The 21,031-nt window shown below is 38.1% G+C and overlaps 1 protein-coding gene across 1 annotated transcript; it reads right to left on the reverse strand.

Moving 5' to 3' along the window:
* Positions 1-4,404: 4,404 nt before the first annotated feature.
* ENAM (enamelin) lies at positions 4,405-20,812 on the reverse strand. The gene is made up of 8 exons (XM_056111495.1): positions 20,759-20,812; positions 18,018-18,086; positions 17,835-17,879; positions 17,113-17,151; positions 14,640-14,894; positions 13,677-13,727; positions 11,349-11,399; positions 4,405-7,227 (listed from the first exon to the last, which is right to left on the reverse strand). Exons 1-8 carry the CDS (start codon positions 20,810-20,812, stop codon positions 4,405-4,407), a joined length of 3,387 nt encoding a protein of 1,128 aa, XP_055967470.1.
* Positions 20,813-21,031: the final 219 nt, after the last annotated feature.

Raw genomic sequence — 21,031 nt, forward strand, 5'->3', positions numbered from 1 at the left:
TGTCATTCTCAGGCATTATTTTCTCCTCTACTTAATCAATGCAAGAGAAATATTTTTACATAACTGCCTTTTAAAATGTTTCCTTCGGGCCAAAGCAATAGCATAGTGGGTAAGGCGTTTGCCTTGCATGCGGCTGACCCAGGTTCAATCTCTGGCATCCCATATGGTCCCCCGAGCACCGCCAGGAGTAATTCCTGAGTGCAGAGCCAGGAGCAACCCCTGAGCATCGCTGGTGTGACCCAAAAAAGCAAAAAAAAAAAAAGTTTTCCTCCCCAGACATTTGAGAATTTATAGGTGACTGCTCACTAAACAGGAACTCACTAGGGGATGGGGGTGGTTGGGGGTTCCAGAGACAGAAATGGCTATTTTCAGAGCTCCGTCATCACCATGGGACCTTCACCTGAAGAGCCGAAAACTTCTCAATAATTAGCATACAGAATAATTTCTTTCCTGCAAGGGACTCTTGATCTGATATCTAGGTTTGTGGAAGAATTACTGTCCGGATGAAATGAAGATTCATTTTTCACAGGGCCATATTCATATATTCATTTCCACTTTGAGAAGAATGGTCTTCCCAAATGCAATAGATATTTCTGTCTCGTTGAGCCTTTTACGGATTACTTGACAGTGATCTTTGATGATAATTTAAGCCAGGATGCTTCATCGATGTAGGCCTATCAACATAGCTGCCAAAACTAAGATAAGAGCCACACACTGGGAAGAAATCTTGGACTGAATGAGATGCCTACAATGAAAGTCTCAACTGTCGAGTCAAAGAACAATTGGGAAAAATAGTGAAGCAGAACAATGTAGGTTTATTTGGGTGAGGATAATCCTTTATTGCCCCCCTGCTGAGGACTCCAGCCTAGGGGGACCAGGATCATGTTGGTGCATGTTTGGTATGGGAGGCTTTACAGAGTGCCTCTGCGTGTACTGCAGTATGGAGGCCCTTCCTGAGAAGGAAGCCTTTCAGGGGAAGGATTGTTCGGATCAGTTTAGTGCAGGAGGCAGCATAGGGGTTTGAACTAGGGATTGCCAACCAAGCAGGTTAAGCCATCAGTCCCCTTCTGGGTCAGATAATTTTTTTTGTCTGTTTTTTGGGCAACACCTGGCATTGTTCGGGGCTTCCTCCTGGCTCTGTGCAGGTATCACTCAAGGGGAGCTACAAGGACCGGATGTGGTGCTGGGGATTGAATTTAGGTCAGCAAGGTGCAAGGCGCTTACCTGCATTACTGTCTCTCTGGCCCCATGGTTCGACAGTTCTTATGAAAAACTCTGAGGGCCTGTATGTGACCCTGTGGGAGTGCATGCGTCACAGATGTGGCCCTGCATTAGAAACCTGGCCCATTCCTCCCCAACAACAACAACAACAACAACAACAACAATGGACCTTAAAAAGTAGCAAAGTGTTTTATACAGAATTTGTGAATGGTTTTTCACTGTGATTAAAATATAGAATGGTTGTGGGGAATGTCTGTAGGTAGTGGCAGGCCTGGATTACTGTTTCTCAACCTTTTCCTGACCATTGTGGCCTTCTGAACTCGTTTCTTTTCTGTGGGCCTCCCCTAACCCCGTCCCCCTACCGGCTCACCAATTGTTCTTCTGGTCTCCAGCCATGGGCCCCTATTTACATAATTTTCATCTGTAACACCCTTGGAAAATCCTGGCCATATGTTTTCAAATTGAGAAATGTTGGCCTAGATGATCTATTTTGAAAAGGCCTCCTTAGCCTGAGCATCTATGATAAAAGTATATATACATTTGTATATATAAATATACAAAAATATATGCATACTTGACAGAGGGCAGTGCTCTGGTTCCTTTAGTCTCCCAGATTTTCTGTAGGAAAAACACATTGTAGTTTTTTCAGCAGAACTTTGAAAGTTATTTTTTAAGTCAAATAATTTTATTTTGAGAAATATGAGGCAGTTGTGAGAGCATTTAAGGAAGAACACCAGCTTCTCCAGAGTGTGGAAAGCCAAAGGTAAGTTCTGCCATAAGGTGTAAAAGAAAAGAATTACACATCTCAGGTTGAGATGTGAGTGAATCCCAGGATGGGATTTTAAACATTAAACATTTTAAAAGCCTTTTAAACAACAGTCTGTTGATAAATATTTATTGGCTATCTACTATATACAAAAGATCGTGTTAGGAACTTTAAAAGACTTAGAGCATAAGATAACTGTTCTTGGGAGATTTCCAACACTATATTTTCCTAATTTGTGAGGTCTTCTTATCTATCCCAGGAAATTTTCTCCTAAAAATACTCCTTAGAGTTAGAAGATAACTTTCTGGATCATTCCAAGAATTCTTCTTCTGAGAAACAATATACAGATAGGATGAAATGCCACTTAAAAAACACACACATAGATATATTTAAGCGAAGCAAAATAGTAATATCTACTTTACAAAATAATTTACACAGTTTAATCAAGATATGAAGGTATGATGCATCTATAAATAATTCTACTAGGACATTAAGAATAAGTCTTTAGAGTTGGTATGTATTGGTAGAATCACTTATAGAAAACTAACCATTGACTATCTTTCTTATTTTGTTGGGAAGTTTAGGAACTTTCAGATCCTGTATATTATCAGGTAGACGTGAGATGCTGTAAGTACTTCCTGTTTTGTTACTGTTTTAGGCAGTGTGGGGATCGAACCCAGGGCCTTACACATACAAGACAAGAGGTCTAACTCTGAGCTGTACTCATCCCTACCCAATACTTCTATTTCCTTTACCAGGATGCTCAGTCCCATAGTGACAGCTTTTTCTTTCCCACCTCTCAAACTTTGTCCCCAGGTTTTGAACTCTAGAAAACGAGGTTGGGCACCCTCTACTTCTTGATTATGTTACTCTAACTGAGCTGTCTATTTGGCAAAGACTCTAAAAAAACAAAAGTTTGTACTGTGGTTACTATTTATAAAAATGTGTATTTCAGTAATTAACCAGGTTAAGGAATTTAGGATTAGGGCTAGAGAGATAGTGCAGCTGGTAGGGCACTTTGCCTTGCATATGGCCAACTCAGGGTTGATCCCTGGCATCCCATACAGTTCCCTGAGCACAGCCAGGTGTAATTCCTGATCTCAGAGCCAAGAGTAACCCCCTGAGCACTAACCTACCTGAGTAGGATTCCAGGTGTGGTCCAAAAACAAAACAAAACAAAAAAGTTAGTGTAGAATTTAGAGAGGAGATTAACAATAGAGAGAGATATGTAGTTATTTTTTTGGTTGTGTATGTATGGGGTCCCAGAGGTCACCAAGACAACCCTGTAATGCTCAGGGGCCTCCATGGCCACACCTGGTGCTCCAGAGCCTCCATTCCTTCACCAAGTGCTGTGGGGGGCATCTGGTGCTAGGCATCAAACTGGGTTTTGGCTCACCTTACCCCTGTGTTAACCTTAACCCTTGTGCAACTCTCCTGCCCTAAGATATACAGTCTTAAGATATACAAATGGTGCACTAGGAAAAAGAAATAGTAGGCAAGAAAGGAGCTCTGAGCAGAAAAAAGACTGACTGATAAATGATATATAAGGAACATCAAGATGGGAAGAAAAAAATAGTGGAGAAGGTAAAGACTAGTGAGTGATAGTAAATGATACCATGCCATTTATCTAATGAAGTCAATGAGAAAGAAGACAGAGAAAGATGGGAAAGAAAAAAGACAATGTAAAAAAATGATGACTGAGAAATTGAAGGGAGAAGAAAGGCAAGAAAGGAAATAATACGAGCTGGAGAAATAGCTCAAAGGCATGCAGGGGGCTAGGTTTCATCTCCAGCACCGCACGGTTCTCTGGGCACTTCCAGGGAGTAATCCATGAAAACCAAGCTGGGAGCAGCACTAGAACATCAAAAGGGTGATTCAACTCTCCTCTCCAAAAGAAAAGAAACAATAAGGTCAAGAAAGAGGCAGTGGAAGAAAAAAAAAGACAAACAAAAAGAATATCAATAGGAATAAAAACTAACAAAAATTAACACAAGAAAAAAATGTACAATGCATCAGGATTATACTGATGTACATATCTCCGTTCATGAAATGCTATTTATTTGCTTTTTTGTCTTGTAAGACCAGTTGATTTCTGCAAGTATGAATCTTTGAGAAAAAAAGGAAGAACTGCAAGCAGAGGGAAATTAGTCTAGGTGAGTGATTTCTATGTTCAAGGTGGTGTTGGTCTTAGCCATCCTGCCTTTATAAAGGTATATGCATATTAGGACCTCTGAGGCCCAGCCTCATCATTGTCACCAGGGCCGCTACTCTTATTGCTGGAAAGGGAAAAGTCACAAGGATCAGGAAGAAGGTAGTAAAAGTCTTGCGTCTGGGTCAGGGGAGTGGAGGGGTGTCTGGGACCCCCAGAAGATTATCAGCTATTTTCCTTTCCTAAAGGTTCTTCGTTGAAATTATCCCTAAGCCTGAAGTAGTAAGCAGTCTTGTACCTGATCCTGTAGGTTGGTGCCGGTTTGAAGGGCATCAAATGGAATATGTTCACCTGTGTTAAGTGGATCTACATTTATATTCTGAAACTGTGTCCCAATAGCTAGCCCATCCAGTGAATTAGGAATTTCAGCAGGCATATTTGGATTCTCATCAAACGGGCCTTGGTTTCCAATGCTAGATGGACGTCCAGTGCTGGAGGAGTGATACTTTGGTAATATGGAGCCAAAGCATGGTAGCGGTAGGATACTAGATGGTCTTTGTTTTTGTCTTTCGTCCTCATTTCCTGGCACTTCACTCAGGATGCCTTCTGGTTTGGGACCTTCATCAACTGTATTGATAACAAGCTGTTCAGGAGTCAGGTCAACATTTTTTTCACTGAACTCTTTGTCTTCAAATACTTGTTCCAAAACATTATTCTCATCTCCTCCAACATCATTTTTGAAACAGGGTGTGTTCTTTGATTGAAGGGAACTGACTTCAGGAGAGGGCACACCTCCTTCAGGGCCTAGCTGATTTTTTAGGGAACACGGTGTATCCCTCCTCATAGTGGACACATCATCTCCAAAGTGACTCAGGTGTTCACTTTCTCCAAGAAGTCCATTTTCGGAACTATTTCTTTGGCTCGGTATGATGCCAGTGGGAGAAATGGTATGTCTTGGATGTTTAGTATGGCTATCTTCTGAGTACAGAAGGCTAATATCTTGGTTCTCCCCTGGTACAACATCAAAAGATGGAGTATAGTCTTGAAGAGCAAGTGGATTGTCCTTTTGTCCCATGGAACCACCCACACAGCAAGAACCTCTATGGTTTGGGTGAAATGCGTGTGGTTCATTTTGACCTGTGGGGTGACTTTGAGAAATTAAGCTTGGGAAAGATGGATGATCACCCTCTGGTGAATTTAACCTAGTAATCTGCATGCCATAATTCACATTCTCGCCTTCTTGCCATAGTGGATTTTTCTGAAGTCCAGCTGGGGAGTTACCGGAATAGGGCTGGTTCTCTTTCTGGTGTGGTGGGCTAGTTGGGGATTTGTGTAAGTTTGTTGATTGATCCCAGAAATTTCCATTAAAATATGAACCTCTTTCTTTCTCTCCTTGGCCTTGAGTTTTGTGGTCCCAGGAGCTCCAAGAAGGAAACAGACTGTTTTCTTCTTGTCCAATAGCATTATTAGTATAATAGCCTCTCTTTTCCACAGGTGGTAGGGCAGAAGGAACTGTAGTATATGATGGAAAATTCTCCTCTGGGTTCCAGGGATAAAATTCATAAGGAAAATCTTCTCTGGGTTTTAAAGGATTATCAAAGGAATAAGGAAGGTACTCTTTTGGTTGATTTGAGGTATACTGCTCACCTTCGTATTGCTTAACGGATGGGCCTCCTTTAAACCTTGTGTCTTCCATGCCCCATCGACTTTGTCCTGTGAAGGTTTCATCCCCATCAGTTGGGTCCTCTTCATTGTAAGGAGCTGTCTCTTTGGGATCTGGGGTATTCATGGGGAACAGTGGACTTTCAGGTTGTCCCATAGTATTGGGAGGACTATAACCCTCATTCCATATATTGTTTCTCTGGTATGGTGAGTTTTCCCTGGGGTCATAGGGGTTATAGTCAGGATAGTAAATAGTTCCTCTGGCGCCATGAGAGGGAAGGGGTAAGCGTTCTTCCTGCCTCCCAAGCTCTCCCTTAAAAGATGGAGAGATTTCTTGATGATTCCAGCTGTTTCTTCCAGCAGGAAAATGTTCTCTTGCTGAAGAAGGGATTTCTGCAGGATATGGAGGCTGATATGTATTGGCCTTTATTTCTGGGCCATTAGTTTCTGGTTCATATGGGATCCTTTTTGGCTCTAAAGCAATCCCTTTGGGCAAATTCTGGCTTTGGGTTTGTCCATCAGAATTTGGAGCTCTTCTGGTATCTCCTCTTGGGTAATAAGAATTTTCACGCTGACCAACAGAATTAAAATTTGGGATTAATCTGTTGCCCGTAGGGTGAGGATTAGGGGGTTTATAGTTTGATTTATTAGCTCCAAGATCTTGAGAATTTCTCCAGGGACCATTTGGATCCCTGGTAGGGGTTACTATTCTTTCTTTTTGACCCACTGGTTTCTCTTTTGGATTCTGAGTTTTTTCATTGTGACCAGCAATATCATTTTTAGGACCCAGAGGAACATTTTGGGCACCATTGGCTCCCAGAGGTTGTTTATTTGGATTTTGAGGCTTTCTTTTGAAATTTGCTGGATTTCCTGCTTGATTGGGAGAATTGCCTCTTGCAGTGGAAGCATAAGCTTTGCGATAAAATGGAATTCCAGGACGAATACCCTGTTTGTTTTCAAGAGTAAAGGAATTCCACCGTGGACCTCTTTGATATAGTTGATTTCGGTAAAAAGGCACATTCTGTCTTTGCCATGTGACAGTACCAGTGGGACGCCATTGTCTTTCTGCTGGAAAATTTCTGACATTAGGATTTGGATAATTTTCATAAAAATTGTGACGTGGTCCCAATGGGATTTGATTTCTTGATACTCCCTGGCCTGAAATATTAACTGTAGGGGATGGGATGATCCCATTTTGAGGGTTGTTTGCAGGGTTTCCAGTTGTGATGGTGTCATTTCTGGGACTGGCTGCATTTGGTTGGGTAGAATTAGACTCAGGAACAGTTGAATTAGAGGTGGGTTCTGCGGCTGGACTCTCTGCTTTAGGAGGATCTTTTTCTTTGGGTTTTTCATAATCTTCAAACATCTCTTCTGAATAATAAGGACGACCCCCAAATCCATGAAATCCAAAAAATCCAAAGTAAGGATTCTGTTGGAAAGAATGAAATCAATAATTACGGGCTCCCACCATGGTTTTGCTTTTTAAACATGTTGTAGGGAATTGTGAATACTCATGCTTCCTTTACTCTCCTTGGCTATGTTTTCTTGAAATTTAATTTCTCCTTAGTTTTCATGTTCTTCTTCCTTTTAGTTGTTTATTTTGGTACTATTACTTTGTGACCGTTAAAAATTTAGAACAGAAAAAATTTCATTTTTCTAGACCTGGGTACTAAATCTAAGCTTTAAAATTTTTCATTTCTTAAAGTTTTATTTTAAATCCTCCTCATTTTTTTGTTTATGTTTTAAAGAACCATCTTGAGCAAACTATTGCAGGCCAATTCTTTCAGTACAATTACAGTTCAATAGTTTCCAAAGCCATTACTCTTGGGCTGGTCAATGTATTCTTAGGTTGAGACAATACTACATCACTGACGATCTCATGAGTACCTCTAACTGGATGGGTCTAACCTTCCCCCCAACTTTCTTTTCCAATATTCTTTATCTAAGCAACATATACTACCATTTACCTGGTCTTTTGAATTTCTGCCATCTTCTTTATTTCCTTAAGATGACTAATGACTGAGAACTACCAAATCTAAATTCACTATCCTAGTTACTTCTTCCTTTATCCCCAATACACTGAGCTTTAGAAATTGCTTTCTTACAGGTTATTGTGGATAATTTCTTGCAGGTCACATTCTTTGAATTATGCTTCTCCATTGCCATCACAGTAATAGAAAATGGGTGTGGGACATGTGAAAAAGTTTGGTCACTTTCTTCTTTAAATGTTATTTCAAGTTACTCTTGCATTATAGGATAAACTCTAACCCCCACAATATAAAATATAAAGCAGTACATCATGCTGTGAAGGAAGGGGCTCTAGGTAGACAAGAGTCAAAGTCCCTGTTCTATCCAATATTGCTAGTATGACCTTGGACTAAACTCAGTTCATGTATTTCAAATTTAAGATGAAATATTTTCTACAATTTATCTTTTGTCTATCATATTCATCCTCATTTTATTCTTTGCTTTCTGGAATAAAAGAAATATTTTCTATAATTATCTTTTGTCTATTACATTCATCTTCATTTTATTCTTTCCTTTTTGGGCCACACCTGGCTGTGCTCAGGGCTTACTTCTTCCTCTGTGATCAGGGGTTACTTCTGAACATGCTCAGAATTGAAGTGGATTGGCAGCATGCAAGGCAAACTGCCTCTAGTCTATCTCTCTGGCCCCATTTTATGTATTTTATGCAATTGCAAATCACAACTACTACAAATACCATTTGCTGCATTATATACAATGAATAAGTTCTAGAAACAACCTAGTCTATCAACAGATAAAGGGATACAGAAGTAGCACATACACTTATAATGGAACGGAATTTAGTCTAGAAAACAGAGGTCAACTTTGCAGTAAGCAAAGCTTGATTAAATCCTGAGTACATTGTGGTAACTGAAATAAATCAAACACAGAAAGACAAATATCACACTCATCCATTTATATGAAGTATCTAAGAGAGACTAATTCATGGTATCAAAGAGCAAAACAGTGATTTCTGGGAGTTGGAAAGAGGAGAAAATAGGGAATTAATAATCTAGAGGAACAAAATATTGGTTAAGTGAGGTGAAGAAGCTCTAGAGATCTGCCGTATGTACAGCCTTGTACTTATAGTCAACACCACTCTTCTTCTTGCTTAAGAAACATAGTATGAGAATAATAAATTGTTAAAGACAACAGAACCTGAGAACTGGTTTTAAAGAACTGAGCTTATCAAGGTGGGAAAAAGTGTTTAGGAGGGGATCCGAGACCACCGTGGAGGAGAGCACACACTGCTGTGGAGCGTGGTCTTGGGGTATTACATGCATGAAGCCCTCTTGTGAAAGGATTGTAAATAACAGAATTGCTTCAAAAAATTTTGTTTGTTTGTTTAGAGGGTGAATTGTATATTAAGTGTTTTTTTTTTGTTTTTACCATAACTGAATAAAAATTAAAATTATTTTGAACAACTCCTCCTTATTTTGACTAGTCTCTGTGGTCAGCGCTTTCAGCACCGTTACTTCATACTGAATTTTCTTTGTACCTACACTTCTTGTCAAACGACTCACCCCTCAGGACTTAGCCTGCATACTTTTTTTTCTCTGGCCTGACTGACCCTGGGCAGAATTTGACATTCACTGGTTATGTGTTGACAGCAGTAGAGATATCTGCCATAACAATTAATCTGCTGAACTTCACTGGCCTATTTTCCTGGAATTCTCCTACTTGAATTGCCCACATGAAGGTTTTGAGTGAAAACATTTTTTCTGACCTTGTTTACATAATCCTTAGCACTGTGGATGTGCTTAAGAACTGTTTTGCTCAACAAATGATTTAATCACAGTGAATTTGTTCAGTATATTAGACAGATATTAAAGTTATCTGAATATTAAATATATGAATTAAATTAACATAAGTATAAATATTAATATTATGTATTAATATTAAATCAAGTTATCTGATTTAATATTTTTTATCTCTATCTGTGGATGGAGGTTGTAAGATATATACGAGAGGAGGTATCTTCCAGATAATTTAGGACACTGGGCAGAATCCCCAGGAAGTGGCATACAGACTACTACTACTTTTTTTTTAATGTGGTCCTGGGAATCAAATCCAAGACCTCACACATGTAAGGCAAGTGCTCTTTTGCTGAACCACTTCCTTGGCTGAGAACATAGACATCTTATATGTCTCTGCAATCTGCCTGGGTTATTCTCTCATTTTCTCATGATATATTTGTGGATTTTTTTTTCTTTTTGGGTTACATCCGGCGATGCTCAGGGGTTACTCCTGGCTCTGCAATCAGGAATTACTCCTGGTTGTGCTCAGGGGACCATATGGGATGTTTGGATTAGAACCCTGGTCGGCCGTATGCAAGGCAAACGCCCTACCCACTGTGCTATCGCTCCAGCTCCTAAGATGCCAGTTTTGAGAATGAATAAAATTATTTGAACCATTTAAAAAATTTGGGGCAACTTATTTTGTCTCTTTTTTTGGGGGGGCAACTTATTTTGGGATTTTACAAAAGTTCTTTAACTTTTGTAAAATAGTCTTCTCTTCTTCCTTTTTTTTGTTGTTGTTTTAGTTTTGGGGCTATGCCTGACAGTGCTCAGGAATGACTCCTGTTGATGATGGGGGGACCATACATGGTGACAGTGAAAAGGATCCAACTGCATGCAAGACAAGCACTTTCATGCTTGTACTATTTTTTCAGCCCTTTCCAGAGTGATTTTTCATTGACACTATGTTAACTCCTTTCTTAGCCCTGATTCCTCAGAAATATCAGGATCCTGTATTTAATCTGGACCTATTGCATATTTAGGGAATAAGATGAAGTAAACTCTAGGGTTACAAGTCATTAAAATAACTTGTTGTTGTTGTTGTTGTTTGATTGGGTGGCAGGGCAGAAACTATACCTGACAGCGCTTGGAGGGGGTGGGGGGCTACTCCTGGCATATGTACTAGGGGTTGTATGTCTGTGACGTTTAGGGGATCATGCAGTGCCACGAGATAAAATCTAGGGCTTCTCCCTGCAGAGCAAGCACTCCGGACCTTGGAGCTATCTTGGCAACCCCTAAAATACACTTTTAACATTCTGTGACCTATATTTGTGCCTACCTGTGTGATGTAGTAAATTAAAAAGACATAGAGTTCTCAGAAAATTTTTGTTCTGGTTTATCCATTAATTCAGAGGGTAAATCAGAAGAGTAATTTATCTTCTCTAAGCTCTAACTTGGTTGTACAATATGGGAGCTAAGTAAATAATTACTTAATTTCTTTCTGGGGAGAACAGTTGCTCTCTCCCTCTCTAGAATCTAGAACTAACTTGGAACAAAGTTTGTGAGGTTAATCTTCTGAATTGGGAGGAGAGGAAAGAAAAGAGATTTTATTTCACGTGGACAAGAGATGAAGTAACACGTTTTATTTTAAATTGCTGGTTTGATTTATTTCATCTTTTCTTAACTCATGGGTGTTTAGGTTTTAATTTATTAGAAATAAGAGAGGAAAAAAGCAGGAACTAATGGACTGGAAGTTTTAATGGGAAATTTAGCATTTACTTGTACTTACCCCACCCTCTTCATTGCTACTTGGGGGACGTCCAAAGCCTGGTGGCATCCTCTGAAAGGTGAAAAGCACAATGAGCACAGGAAAACCACTTTCTATGCTGCCATTTTTAAAAAAAATTTTATTAGTGAAACGCCATGAGGTATAGTTGTAGACTTACAAATTTTTGTGCTTGGGTTTCAATTATACAATGATCGAGTACCCATCCCACCACCAGTGCCCATTCTCCACCATCAATGATCCCAGCGTCCCTCCCACCCCCCAGCCCCGTCCCCCCATCCCACCCTGCCTCTGTGGCAGGGCATTCCCTTTTGTTCTCTCTCTCTCCTTTTGGGTGCTGTGGTTTGCAAAAGAGGCATTGCGTGGCAATCATGTTCAGTCTATAGTCTACTTTCAGCATGCATCTCCCATCCTGGGAGGATTCTCCCAACACCCTTTATTTGGTGCTCCCTTCTCTATCTGAGCTGCCTTTTCCCCCAGCATGTGTGGCTAGCCTCCAAGCCATGGAGTGAACCTCCTGGTACTTATCTCGGCTATTCTTAGGTGTTAGTCTCCTATTTTGTTACTTTACATTCCCCAGATGAATGCAATCTTTCTATGTCTGTCCCTCTCTTTGTGACTCATTTTGCTTATATGCTGCCATTTTTAAGGTTCAAAGTGTCTTAAATATTTCAAACTAGTAGTTTATCTTGGTGTATTAGTTTCTGAGTGATCAACTCACTTTATGTAGCTTCTAATAATCATAATTTATCAGTAAATACTAGTAAGCAAATTCTTTATCTGGAGTTTAGATTAGTAAAGTACCATGGCCGAATCTCCTAGCATTACCTAGTCCTGTTTCCCCCGTCATCATGTAAGAGATGGAGGCGGGGGGAGAGATGAATATTATTATAATGAAAATATCTCTATTGTAACATCTAATAATGGAGACTAACATAATTTTTTACTATGTTGATTCACATTTGGATAATCAGGATTACTGTTATGATATTTTCATTTGAGCAGGATTTATTTTTTTAATTAAGTGGAGACTAAGTTGCTGTTCAAGAGAGGTTTTAGAGAAGAAAATTCAGTTCCACAGATCTTGAAAACTTCCTCAGTAGAAAAGTAACAGCTGCTTTAGCAAGAGAATCATGCTCTGGTACTTTTTAAACCTTAATCTGGTATTGCTTAGTTTTCCTTTAGTTCACTCTGTCTCACCAGTGAAAGAATCACTCCTTTGAGGGGACAAAAAAGGTAAGGAATTCTTACTCTGGGAAATGACTGGCTTCTTCATAAGAAACAGGAAGATTTTTGGGGATGGAGGGCAAGGAGAGAGCTCAGAGGGTTGGATTTCATCCTAGGCAAGGCCCATAGGGCATTAAATCCTGGATCTGGGCACTCAAATGTCAGATCCATCCATCCGGGACAAGAATTGCCAGGAGTGGGCCTGGACCTTAAACCCCAATTAAGATCTTACCACCCACTCCCAAGGAAGCATTATCAAATTATAAATAACAAAACCCAATGCCAATGAACGTTAAATAAAGTATTTCTTGCTGCTTTTGTCAGCAACAATGGCTTTTAATAATTCTTTAGTTCCAAGTGCTTAATTTGTATGTCACATTTTTTAGTGCTTCTTATGCAATTGAAATAAATTTCTAATTTATTTCTTCTTTTAATTTGTTTTTCAGTGTTGAGAATAGAATCCAGAGTCTCACACATGCAAAGCATGTGTTCTACTTCTGAGCTTTACCTTCAGTTCCCTATATATTCTTTTAATAATTCAAAACTTTATTGAACAGATAGTTCAATGGTAAAGTCTTGCACATGGCTGACCCAGGTTCAATCCCCAGCACCAAATATGACTCATGGAGCACTGCCAGGAATGATCCCTGAGCACAGAGCTAAGAGTATTTCCTACTACAGCAGGGTATGGCACATAAAACAAACAAAAAAATAATGTCAACTTTAAATTTCCCATGATACTAAGTGAAGATAATTTCTATGTTTTCTAATCTCTTAGGGAAGTGGGAAATAGTAATGAAATAGTATGGTTTTTAACAAAATTAATTGATTAGTTAAGTTATTAGTAACAGAGGATTTAGGTTGTGTTTGTGTCCTTACTTGAATAAAAACTTCCTATAAAAATTGTTTCCGTGCCTCACATGTCTGGACTCCTGAATTCTAGCTCTAGTTCCACAACAAATAAAAATTAATTTTCCTTCATGATTTCTGATGTTTTATGCTTTCTACTCACTAGCATAAGGCATTCTGCTTAGACTATATGAATTCATAATTGAAATAAAATATGCTAATATTTTTCACTTCAAGAATAAAGAAAAAACTTACATGTGGAATTGGCCATGGTGGTGGGAAGGGATACCCAAATGGCGGGTACGCCTGGAGAAAAAGAAATAATTAGAGTGATGTGAAAGTGAGAAGAAAAAAAATGAAATATGCCTATAAATACAATTATGGGAAACTTGGGAGTCTACATTTACATTGAAGTACACTGAAATTTCTTAGGTTATTTGATACTAGTAACAACCATTCTGAGTTTTATTAAACACCTATGTTCTAGGTACTGTGTTGAGCACTTTACAATGGCAAACTCATTTAATTCTCACATTACTAGAAAATCCATGCATTGTTCTGCCCATTTCTGTAAACTCTGAGGTACAGAGAAGGAAAACCGTTTGCTCCAAATGCCGCATAGCTGGCAAAAGATTGAAGCTAAGATTCAAATTCATGACTATCTTTTAACTCATTTTGTCTTCTCCGTATCTAAAAAATAATGTTCTAAATGAGACTTTGAGAAAATATGTATAAATTTATCTTGAAATTAGAATTTTAAGCCATGCTATCCAGAAGTAATAAATAAACCACTTTCATGGAAGTGGTTTAGACAATCACAGCATAGGTGGAACACAGTTAGCGTTATCAGATCATTTTCTCAGCTAGCAACTTACACAAGAGCTGGGGGTAGGGCTGAATCTCTGCTTCCTACCAGTTCTGTTGGGGCTCATATTGCTATCTCACACTGCAACTGAATTTTATTTTATTTTTAAAGGAGCTTCTTTAAGTATTTGTGAAATCATTAATACGAGAAAGGATGAAAGACTCACAGGGAATTTTGGATTGGTGGTAAAGTATAACCTTGAAATAAATGTCTAATGAATGATTCTATTTCATACCTAACAGTACCTCCCTTCAGAAACACTGGAGGAAGTGTGTATGTGAGGGTACCTTTTCTCTTCAACCCCCTGAGACCATTTCATATTCTGGTTTGATGTTTTTTCTCAAAAATCTCACCTGATGTTGTGGCAGTTCCTCTTGGGGCTTAGAAGGAGTCGTTTGTGACTGCTGTGCAGGCGGCTTTGATGTTTTGGTGGGTGGAGACTGGGTGGGTTTAGGAGTCTCTTGAGTTTGATCAGTCTTGGGTGATGGAGGAGTTGGTGATTTTGGTGGAAGCCCCATATGAGGTGGTGGTTGAGGCCACATTGGCATATGATACTGTGGAAAGAGCGGAGGCATTCCACTTCCATACATGGGACCCAGGTGTGACATCTGAAAGGGAAGCAGATGTCAGTCAAACCACACAGGGCTGAGATGCAGAATCCTTTCATCCTTGATTACTCATTATATCAGTAATCATGAAGGAAAATGAACTTTTATTTATTGCAGTACTAGAGCTAGGATCTAGGAGCTCAGACATGTGAGGCATGAAAACAAATTTTATAGGAAGTTTTTACTCAAATAAGAACACAAATACAACCTAAATCCTTGTTACTAATAACCTGAATTAGGTTAAATTTCATCTCTAAAGCTCAGCTAAAGAACTTGACTCAATAGTAGAAGCTCCCAGAGCGTTAGCCAGCATTTTCTTCAAATATCTTAAAAGTAGTGAATTCAGTCTTTTAGAAAAAGAATTAAATAAATCCCAAAGCAGAATTCTGTGTGAAATTTCAGTTGAAAAAAAATTTACAGATGCTTTTTTTTTTCCTTTTTGGGTCACACCCGGCAATGCTCAGGGGTTACTTCTGGCTCATGCACTCAGGAATTGCTCCTGGCGGTGCTCGGGTGACCATATGGGATGCTGGGAATCAAACCTGTGTTGGCCATGTTGGCTGCATGCAAGGCAAACACCCTACCCGCTGTGCTATTGCTCCAGCCCCCTACAGATGCTTTTTTAACTTTGAAGTCTGACTCAGGAAAGAGGTGGACAGTTAAAGTTATAGAGAAGTTGATGACAAAATCAAAATGAATCCGATTGGTTACAAACAGGTTGAACAAGAAGAAAAAAACCCCACAAAAATAAATGAAAGAAATGATGTCATTTAAAAAATGAGAGGCAATAAAAATTTGGTATGTGTAAATACTCATTAATCCCTTTTTTATAAAAAGAATTCTTATCAGCTTTCAAATTCATTATCAGAATTTTTTACAATATTAGGGATTCACATGTTCCCTCCCTGGTTTAATAGTGCCTTCTAGCTCCAATATTCACTGGTCAGCCCTTTTTTTTGTTTACTGGATAAGGTGTACAATACTAGAGAATGTCTATTGATAGTAGGTAAAATTGCAAATCAGGCATCATGCAGGATTTTACTAAAATTAAGTTGGTGAAAATTGTAGATCACAAACAAAACATTGAGAATGAATGCTAGAGAAAGCTAGACCAATCTAGAGTTGAAGAAAAGAAGATAAAAACGATGGCAGATTTAGATGACATGCTTTTTAAGTGCAGAGGGACTTGAAAGAAAAGGGTTGAGAGAAAAATTGATGAGAACCAGAGATGTAGCTTGATGACTGAAGATCCTGCATGGTTTCATGATTAGGGCTTGGTACCACAATACTGCATGGCTTTCTGAGTGCTGCCCGCTAAGGCCTATGAGGGCCCCAAGCATATCTGGATGTGGATCTATGGCCACTAGAACACCAGGAGGTCAGAGCACCACATAAGCATTGAACTTCTGACTAGATTGGCTCAGTATACCTGGAATGGACCCCAGGAATTTTGAGCATTGTTTTAAAATGAGAAAATTGATGAAGACCTTCATTCTCCAGTTCCCAGTGGTTCTTGTAATCACATTACAAAAGTTAAGAGACATAAAATATTATTGTATTATCATACTACTTTCCCCATGGCATATTCAATATGCCAAAAACAGTAACAAGTCTCACAATGGAGATGTTACTGGTGCCTGCTTGAGCAAATCTATGAAAAAATGGGAGGACAGTGCTACAGTGCAGTGCTACATACAACTTTGCCAGAAAACTTATGCCAAAAGATGCAAGCAACACTTGAGTCATTGTTAGTTTTAAGAAACAGCATACGGTGATAAGTATAAGCGAACTTTATTTAAATGAGATACAATTTAATTTAATAATTTAGTGTCATCTTTCAAGATAATTCAAATAAAGTTTACTATTTCCATCTATTTGCCACACTATTTTTTTCTGTTGTAATTTTTGTGAGTATATTTTGCATGACATTTATTCCCACAAGCAATTTCTTTTTTTTCTTCCCCACAAACAATTTCTTCTGAATATAAAAACCTGGGTAGCTAATAATAATTTTGGTTTTCATGAAAGATCAAAAGTTATGAATAAGAGGAAAACTCTTGTAGGTAAAATAATTCACTCACTTGAAAATTTTCTAATTATATTATAATTAAGACATCCATATCGGTGTGTCTCTATTAACTAAGACAAACCTATACTTATACTGTACTTATCTGCATAAAAATACAGAGTCATTAGAAAAAATAGAAATAGAACTTACATGAGGAGAGCTCATAAAGAATTGATTGAACCTCATCATCTGTAACCAAAGAAATTCATTAATTTGGTACCAAGTGAAAAATATTCATTTATCAATTCACAACATTTAAATTTTTGATTTTATGTTACATAGGTTATAATGTCTCTTTCTTATTATGCATGAATTTAAAATAAGCATGGAACGAAAACAACCTCTATGGCACTTTAATTTTTAAGTCAAACTTTTATTTTGAGAAAAAACAATATAGAAACACAGGGAATGAATATTCTTCTCTTTCAGTTTAGGATTTGAGAATGTGCTAACATTTTGAAAAGACGATTCTCCCTTCTGCGGGGTATGAATTTGGTTAATGAACCTGGATATGAGTCCTACAAAAACTATTTATAAGCTCAAGTGTCTACTGTCTAACAACCATTAATAGAAATGGCCTACCCTTGCTAGCTTGAAAATGTGAAAATAGGAAAAGCTAACACTCCCTGTGCTTGAACACAAATTCACATTTACCTTAAAAAGGGATATTTAAATATTTAAGTAGAATAACTCAAGGGAATTTACTAGTTAGACTAGATGAGAATTTGAGTCTTTCCAATTCCCAACCCTCTATAATTTTCCAGTCTTAGAAAGTTTTTTAGTCTTCGAAAGTTTTTCAGTATTCTCTGTTTTAAAACGAACTCTTTTGAAGAACTCTGGAAAAGATCTCCAGAAAGAATAATCATACATACCTCCTCACTTTTACTGCTAAATCCCCGCATTCGGGGCATTTGCATCTGAAAGTGAGAAAATATGGGTGATTAATTCCGAACATCAATTGAGATAAGCCCAATTTCTTCCAAGATACACTATAATAAAACCAAGAGAAGTCTGTAGAAAATGAAAATAAATAAACAAATAAATAAAATACTCACTGGCATAGCAATAGAATAACCGAGCAGGCCTAGAAAGACCAGGAGAATCTTCATATTACCACTTGGTACCTGGAATACAAAACCATATCTTATTTATGTTTGCAGAGGGCAAGCTGATTTCACCCAGGCAATAAATCCATTTGCTTATTAAGAAGAGGTTCAGGGGGCCAGAGTGATAGCACAGTGGGTAGGGGGTTTGCCTTGTACACAGGAGTTCAATCTGATTCCTGGTACCACAGCACCCCATGGTCTGGAGTGATCCCTGAGAAGAGCCAGGCGTGAACCCAGAGTGAGCCCAAAGCCAGGTGTAGCTCCTTAGAAGAGAAGTTCAGTCATAGAAAATAATGGGGCCTTGATGCCATTTTTCTTTTACATAATGAAGGTCTTAGTGGTTGAGTGGTACTGTTCTAAACTGCCAAACGATCTGACTTAAAAAAGGAAAGACGAGAGAAACACAGAGGGGCCGGGGCTGAGGGGGTGTGGGTGAGCAGGCCAGAGGAGGGAGGGAGGGAGAGGAGGGGGAGTGAAGGGACCATAGACAAAGTAGGAAAGAGATGCCTGGGAACGCAGAACAGCAGCACTGTGATGTGGAAATTAGGAAGTTATTAAAAAGATGGCTATTGATGGTTTTGAACTTTTAGTGCTAGTCTAGCTTAGGAAAGGTATGAATAGTTGACTATATTCACTGTTCAGAAAGATCTCAATTTCCACAAGGATACACTCCAAAATTAGTACTTTAGTAAAATGATATAGACAATATTCTATTATATAGAGGCTAAACTATTATATTTTATATAGTTTATTTAAACATAATAGAATATCAGAGAATCCTATCACTTTCTCCTTTCTTCTATTTTTTTCTATTACTATTGCTTTATCTTAAAAAATATTCTTCTCATAAATGGGAGAAATAGACAAAACAGGCCAGTCTATAAATTATCTTTGTTGGATGCTTTGATTAAACTCAAAGAAGAAAGGATTGCAACTGTAGACATATGAAATATGGAGATTGTTTTCACAGATTTAATATATTTCACTTTAGTTAATTACTAAAGCCTCACAAAAGTAATACTTCTATTTACATCTTTGAACAAGGTTCATTCTAAAGTATTTACTTGGGTAATTCGTTAAGAAAATGGATCTATTTGCATATATCTGCTGCACTGCAGCAATGTCCTCCCATTGTTCATCGATTTGGTCAAGCGGGCACCAGTAACGTCTCCATTGTGAGACTCTTTGTTACTGTTTTTGGCATATTGAATATGCCACAGGGAGCTTGCCAGGCTCTGCATTGGTGGCTCAGTGGTAGAATTTGCATATACAATAGAGGAAAATGAAGATTTTATTCAAAATGGTGTATTTTCATGGTACAATAGATACAACACAATTTTTAGCATAGTAACAGAATATAGACATCAGTAATTGCAAATTTCTTTTGTTCGTTCTTACTTTTGGGGGAACATTAAATGCACTTAGTAGTTAAGTAAACCAATTCTCACCTATCTGCTTCCCCAAGGAACAATATAATAAAAGACTATTTCAACATTTTTCTGAATTGTAGGTATAATAGTTCCTTTAAAAATTACTGCTGATATATCAGAAAAATTGGGAAATGTAATTAAACAAAGTAAGAAGTAATATGTAAATCAACTTCTGCTAATTAAGGATTTTCAGATTCACAACATTATAGAGAAGTCAATATAATAGCTGAAAGTAGTGTTTAGCCTATAACAATGTAAGAAAATTCCATAGGGCAATATTGGTGAATGATTTCTTTTCTAAATCAACCTTTTGAGATTATGACCAAAATTTGGGGAAACCTTTGGACATTTTTTGTTATTTAATTAAATAAAAAATATTGCTAATTTTTCATTAAGACTAATTCCTTTTCTTTTTTTTTTTCTTTTTGGGCCACACCCGGCGATGCACAGGAGTTACTCCTGGTTCATGCACTCAGGAATTACTCCTGGCGGTGCTTAGGGGAACCATATAGGATGCTGGGAATTGAACCTAGGTCGGCTGCGTGCAAGGCAAACACCCTACCCGCTGTGCTATTGCTCCAGCCCCAAGACTAATTTCTTATTTAATCTTTAAAGAGTCACTACTGAGAATATTTTTTGATTGTTGTTGTTTTGGTGTTGCAGATTGAACCTATAGGACACACTTTACCAGCAAAACGATATCACTAGACAGATCCTTGATAATAATGTTAAAGGCGGTAGGCTTCTATTTTGCAAATATAACATGGCATTCAATTTCTCTTTTGTAAAATTAATATTTTCTTTCAGGTGACTTTTAAGATTTCTTCCACCTTTAAAATTTTACGATGGGGGCCAGAGCACTAGCATAGCAGGTAGAGCACTTGTCTCGCACACCATGGGCCCATATCTGATCCCCAGAATCACATATCATCCTGGAACCAGCCAGGAGTGATCCCAGAGCCATGAGCCAGAAATAAGCCCTGAGCACCACCTGATGTGTTCCCCCTCTGAAAAACAAAATAATTGTGACTGGATGCAGGTCTATGATTTTTTTTTTTGAAATTTGAAATAGCGTTCATTATGCTAGTATAGCTAGTATAGCTAGTATAGCTGTGTAAATTCCTATGTTTTCCCTCTTATCTGTGAATTTGATTCTTTTTATGACATATTTAAGTAATTTTTGTCCTCTCAAGTGTACTCCTGACAATACTTAGTTTAATAAGCACCTATGTATCTTGGAAAATGGATTGAAATACTCACAAAGTGATCTAGCTTCGGACAAGAGGCTCCATACCTGTACGGAAGCAGCAACATTTTTTCGCCAAAATTTTCATAAGCCTTTAAGAGAAATACACGTTGAGCATTAGAAGAAACTCAAATATAAGACAAAAACAAAATAAAATGAATAAACAATTAATAAACTATCAATTCTAAGGCAGTACATATAATGTTATTAGTTTTTATTTAATCACTCTCTGATTAGAGAATTTTCATAACCAACTAATTAGAGAATTTTCATAACTAAGAATTTTC

The sequence above is a fragment of the Sorex fumeus genome, unplaced genomic scaffold (assembly GCF_029834395.1).
Source record: "Sorex fumeus unplaced genomic scaffold, SorFum_2.1 ptg000013l, whole genome shotgun sequence".
NCBI lineage: Eukaryota > Metazoa > Chordata > Mammalia > Eulipotyphla > Soricidae > Sorex > Sorex fumeus.